This window comes from Lathyrus oleraceus, chromosome 3, assembly GCF_024323335.1.
Source record: "Lathyrus oleraceus cultivar Zhongwan6 chromosome 3, CAAS_Psat_ZW6_1.0, whole genome shotgun sequence".
NCBI classification, from domain to species: domain Eukaryota; kingdom Viridiplantae; phylum Streptophyta; class Magnoliopsida; order Fabales; family Fabaceae; genus Lathyrus; species Lathyrus oleraceus.
Window position 1 is genome coordinate 275542668 of NC_066581.1, and position 6016 is coordinate 275548683.

The 6016-nt window shown below is 34.0% G+C and overlaps 1 protein-coding gene and 1 non-coding gene across 2 annotated transcripts; one reads left to right on the plus strand and one right to left on the minus strand.

Moving 5' to 3' along the window:
* Window positions 1-18: 18 nt before the first annotated feature.
* Window positions 19-125, minus strand: LOC127132916 (small nucleolar RNA R71). The gene has a single exon (XR_007806920.1). It is a non-coding gene; the product is annotated as a small nucleolar RNA R71 (small nucleolar RNA).
* Window positions 126-910: 785 nt separating this feature from the next.
* LOC127130825 (uncharacterized) lies at window positions 911-5733 on the plus strand. Its single transcript, XM_051059787.1, has 2 exons — window positions 911-1073; window positions 5339-5733. Exons 1-2 carry the CDS (start codon window positions 911-913, stop codon window positions 5731-5733), a joined length of 558 nt encoding a protein of 185 aa, XP_050915744.1.
* Window positions 5734-6016: the final 283 nt, after the last annotated feature.

The window sequence follows — 6016 nt, forward strand, 5'->3', positions numbered from 1 at the left end:
CCTCTTGTCAAGAACGCCAAGATGAGGAATGAGATTACTTCATTTAGACAAAGAGATGATGAATCCTTATTTGACGCTTGGGAAAGATTCAAATAGGTGCTTAGACAATATCCCCATCATGAAATACCTATATGCATGCAACTAGAAACATTCTACAATGAGTTGGTACCCTCATCCAAAAACATGCTTGATGCATCTAGTAGTGGAGCCTTGTGGTCAAAATCATATGAGGATGGTTATAAGTTGATTTAAAGCATCACTGTAAACACTTATTAATGGCATGTCACAAAAGTTGTTGTTGTCTTTTCTCAAAAGAAACCACATGAGGTTCATGAAATCACTGACACTACAACCCTAGCTGCTCTTGTGGCTCAAATTAACCAAATGATGAAGAACATGATGATAAGCTATGGTGTGCCTACAAATGAACCTGTTAAGTTAGTGACTTACGCGTTATAGGTTTCCTGTGTTTACTATAGGGGTGTGCACTTGTTTGAAGGCTGTTATGTGAATATTGTTTCTGTTAACTATGTTGGTAATAACAAGTATAACAACCCTTACAGTAACACCTACAACTCTGGTTGGCGAAACCATCTAAATTTTCCATGGAGCAACAATCAAAACCAGCTTAAACCTCAAGCAACCCAAGCACCACAAGTCCCACCTGGTTTTTCTGTACCAAACTATACCGTGGCTAATCAAGGGAACAAACAACCTGAAAATATACTTAAATACTTCATTCAAGAGACTAAAAATCAATTTCAAGCTCAACAGGTGAACATAAATAACTTGTAGAATCAAGTGAGGCAGATAACTTATGCACTTAGTTCAAGTACTATGTGAGCACTTACTAGCTCCACTGAAACTCCAACATATACATCTGGAACCAAAAGTATTGAAACTTTTAAAAATGGAAAAGAATGTGAAGGACCAACATCTACAAGAGAGGAATGACAAAAAGGAGAATCTGATTATTCTTGACATTTCAGAAAAAGAAGTGTCTGAAGATATACAAGTATTGGAACCTAATGAGGAACTAACAACACAAAAGAAAAGAATGTTAAAGACTACTGGCAATACATCTAATCCAGAGAATCATTCAATGGCATGCCAGAGGTCGATAATGTACCCAAATTTGTCCAAGAGAGACCCCCACCCCTTATTCAAAGATGCACATGAACTGATCAAAGCATGTGATATATGCCAAAAAGTTAGGAATATCTCCATGAGGCAAGAAATGTCACTCACCAACATCTTTGAAAATGAGTTTTTTGATGTGTGAGGCATAGATTTCATAAAGCCATTCCCACAATCTTTGGGAAATTTGTACATTTTAGTTGTTGTTGACTATGTCTCTAAATGGATAAAAACGATAACAACTCCCGCCAATTATGTTAAGGTTGTGGCCAAATTTGTAATAAAAAAATATTTTTTTTTAGACATGGCACGCCTAAAGCTATCATCAGTGATGAAGGAACTCATTTTTGCAACAAGTTATTTGAAATTCTTATGGCAAAATATGGGGCCAAACGCAGTTGCCACAACATATCATCCTCAAAGTAGTGGGCAAGTCGAGTTGTCAAATAGCGAGATTAAGAGAATCTTAGAAAAGATGGTTAATCCTTCAAGAAATGATTGATCCAAACATCTTGACGATGATTTATGGGCCTACAAAACACCCTTGGGCATGTCTCTCTATAGAATTTGTGTATGTAAAAGCTTGTACCTACCTACTGAGTCGGGACATAAAGCATTTGGGTTATAAAGAAATCATAATTTTAATTTGACATCTATTGCTCAAGTTAGAATGCTTCAACTCAATGAGTTAGAGGAATACAAATTGTTCTCCTATGAGAATGATGGGCTATATAAGGAAAAAACTAAGAAATGATACGACAAGAAATTCCAGAAAAGAGAATTGGTGGAAGGCCAAAGAGTCCTTTTTGTTTAACTCAATACTAAATTTATTCCCTGGAAAGCTTAAGGCAAGATAAGATGGTCCGACTCATTTAAGTTGTTGAAAATTTATCCACATGGGATTGTAGACCTCTTAAATGAGAAAACAGAAGAGGAGTTTAAAGTTAATGGGCAAAGAGTTAACACATATTTTGATGATCCCTCACACAACACAAGGGTCACCTTAAACTTGAATTAGGGGTCTACTAGATAATCATTTAATGTGATCCAACTCATTTTCATGGTTATGGTTTATAAACCAAACCACTTGTCACAAAAACCAGTTTATAAACCAAAACAATTTTTAAAAAAAAATCCCAAAAATAGAAAAAACTTGAAACTAAAAATTTTATTCCGAAATATAAAAAAGTAGAAAATAAAAATAAAATCTGAAGAAAAAAAATTATTTCAAAATATAAAAAAACTGGAAAAAAAATGATTCCGAAAAACAAAATAGAAATCAAAAAATGAAAAAAAAATTGATTAAGAAAATTTTTAAAAAACGAAAATAAAAAAAATATTCTAAAAATTAGGAAAAAAGAATTTTTCCAAATAAAAAATCTGAACAAAATAATTATTTAAAAAATAAAAAGATAAAAAGGTTTCAAAAAAAAAGTTCTAGATATTTTTTCAAAAAGATTTTTTTTACTAAAAATAAAATCAAAACATTTTCTGAAAAAATAATTTTTTTATTAAAAATAATAATTTTTACGAAAAAACATAATTTTCCGAATGTAATTTTTTTGGTAAATAAAAAAACAAAATTGCAATTTCTTTTTAATTTTGAATTTTAATTTTATTTTTTTAATGAAATTTTAAAAATATATTTTAAAAGAGTTGAAAATATAAAATTGATTTATAATATGTATATGATAAAACATGAAAAGAGATAAACAAATAAATTTTTAACACATAATTAAATTTGGGTCCCAATAACTAAATCACATTATTATCATTATCGGTACCGGTTTATATTTGTATAACAAAATGAATACTCATATTTATATTTTAGCATTTGGATTAGATTCTTAAAAGTGGAATAATTTGGATACCAATTTGGTTAAAAATAATTGTTTTTTTGCACACTCCTAACTTGAATGATGAATCTTGTTTGTGTTGAAAGTCATGATATAAGATTTTAAAATAGCGCTACGGGAAGACAACCCAACTTTAAAAAGTTTAGTTTTGTTTATTTTGTTTCAAATGATTATGGTAATTGAATTTTGGTTAATGGAGATCCATGCCAAGTTGTGTCACGATTGTGATGGGTCATGGAGAAAATGGGAATCATTTATTGCTTTAGAGAGAAAGAAAGAGATACGGGAATTAATGAGCTAAGAAGAAATTATTAAATGTGATGGAAAATGGAAAGCTGAGAGAGAGAGAAAAGCAACGTGCACAACCACTCCTAGAGCCTTGTGTGTGACGTCAGCAATATTATTTGGACAAAGGTATTTATTGCATGTCTTCCACACCTCACATTTTGTTAACTACAACAAGCAACCTCAATAACCCTGTATGGTTACTTTCCTCCTTTTGCTTTTTGAATTTTCCTCTCCTATTCTCTCTTTATTAACCACGTAACCTCTACCAACTTCGTCATCGCTCCTCATACTTTCCATAAAACCTGAAACATCTCTCTCTCTCTCTCCTCAAAACCGCTTGATATCACTTAACTTCTTACAAAGTTCCTTCATCTTGCCTTCATAACACATCATCCATTTACTTTCACCTAACCTCTCAAACCCTAAAACACACAATGGAACCAACATTTTCTGGGAAACAATACAAGATGCATGTAAGAAATAATGTTACGCCATTCATTGACTATTCAGACTCTGACGACTCAAATGTTGAAACCTTTATCAGTGGTGACGCTCATCAGCGCTTCATTGATTACCTTGCTAGGATGAGTGTCCACTCAGAGAAGGGATTCATCTATAATATGGATTGGGTTAACATGGGTGTTCATGGAGACATAAGGCGAATCATTAAGACATTGAAATTGACCAAATTTTACAGGCACCCTAACTCGTATAATGTCCAAATGGTCAAGGAGTTTTATACTAATCTAGTGGACACTTCGAATAAAATAAATGAGGTGATGGTAAGAGGAACTAAGGTGGTCTACTCCGAGGCAACCATTAACATGGCTATGGGTTTGCACAATGTTGGTGACACTTACCGATATTTATTGGAAACCGCTGATGACTAAGACCTAGACGTCTTGATGGAATCTTTATGCAACCCAGGTACAAAATAGATTGACTCAAGTTCAGAGAAAACAGTGAGAATGATGGTTCTTCGCCTTGACCCCAAAGCTTGGTACCAGTTCATCAAGCACTCACTTTGTCCTACTGTCCATAATGAGACTATAAAAAGAGCATCACACGTGCTTCTTCATTGCATTACTTCTTTTAGTGCAATGAATGTTGCCAAAATTATCTTGCAAGAGATTCAAGCCTGCTCCAAAAATAAGGATGACATGATTTGTTTCCCTTGCTTGATCTCAACTCTGTGTAAAAGGTAAGGAGTCCAAGAACACTAAACTACTGAGACTTGTCACCCCAAGCATGATTTGACAGAGCTAAAATTCAAGCATTCCTTAAAGCCCGGGGGAATAAAGAGGCAGCCAGAGACAAGACAGAAGACGATAGATGGAAAGTCCTCTTTTGAGACTGACAAAGTCTTGTGGGAAGTCCTCCTTCAGATGCAGAAGGATCAGAAAGAATTTTACAAAATTACAAGAGACCAACAAGCATGGAAAGAGATGATATATTCCCTCAACAATGGAGAAACCTTAAAGAATCCATCAATCTTCTTGGAGAATATCTTAGGAGAACTAATTCATGAGGAATACCTAGATGACCAGAATGGAAATTCTAAAGGAAATTAAAATGAGTTGAAGAGAAAGAAAAAATACAATAAAAAAAGTAAGAAGAATATATCCTTTAAGTCACAACAAAAGTCCAGCTCTGGCGTGCCAAAAGGAGACACTACTAAAAAACCCAAGAAAAGGCTGATAAAAAATAAAAATCCAAAGAAGGTTAAGACTACTGAGTAGCCAAGGCTAGAAAGCCCAGTCAAAGAATTTGACATAAATCAGCCAGTTGAAGAAGAGGACTCAGATGAAGATGAAATGATGTTAAATGATTGACTCAAACATGTTAGCAAAGATAATGCAGAATTGAATAAGAGTGAAGTTGTTGAAGAATAAGAGGTTGAAAATGAAAAACAAAATGATGAGGATAAGGATGGGCCAGTAAATGATGAAGACTATAAGGAGGATGAAAAGGTGGATGAAACTGAAATGTAATGGATGAAGAAAACAAAGAGATGGAAGTAGATAAAACTAATGAATAAGAAAAGTATGTTGCTGAAGTTGAGGAGGATGACACTGCTGAGGACTCAGAAGAGTCTGAAACTGAATCTGATTATGATGAGGACAAGGAGAGGAGTTTTAATGTGCCACAAGTAATTATCCTAACAAAGGAGATGACATCTAAGAATACCAATAACCATGTTCCAAAGAAGACACACACCAACAAGAACAATCAAGTAAAAGCTAAGACCCCTATGAAAAAGAGCCCTGAGAAAGAAAATAAGCCAACTGCAGCTATCAAGACAAAAGTTGTCAGGACAAAAGTTGTCAGTGAGGTCCCCAAGGCAGGAAAAGCTAAAGCAACACCCCAGGGAGAAGCTGAAAATAAGAAAGAGGAACGTAAGAAGAAGAAGGGGGACAAAGTCATAAGGAAGAGCAACAAACTCCGAGCCTAGCTAGTATTTCTTTCTTACCTTGTAGGTTGACGAGTCATGGCATGCCAATACTCACCAAATGATAGTGAGAACCATGTCACTACTATATGTTTGGGCATGTGGCAACTCCTGTCATGACATATTTCTACCAAACCAATCTACCCATAATAATTTGCTAAGATTTGGATTTCATTTTACAAGTTTAGATTTCTATCATCTCAACTCCGTCATTCCAATTTCCAAACAATGAATGAATTTTTGTTTTATATTTTGTGTTTTCATTTTATTTAGTAGTCTTTATGTT

What these genes read in the sequence shown, in the direction of transcription:
- LOC127130825 (XM_051059787.1), top strand. Translation starts at nt 911, where the DNA reads ATGGAAAAGAATGTGAAGGACCAACATCTACAAGAGAGGAATGACAAA. An exon ending in AAGAATGTTAAAGACTACTG is followed by an intron (nt 1,074 to 5,338) that starts GCAATACATCTA and finishes ATGTTGCTGAAG; the next exon opens with TTGAGGAGGATGACACTGCT.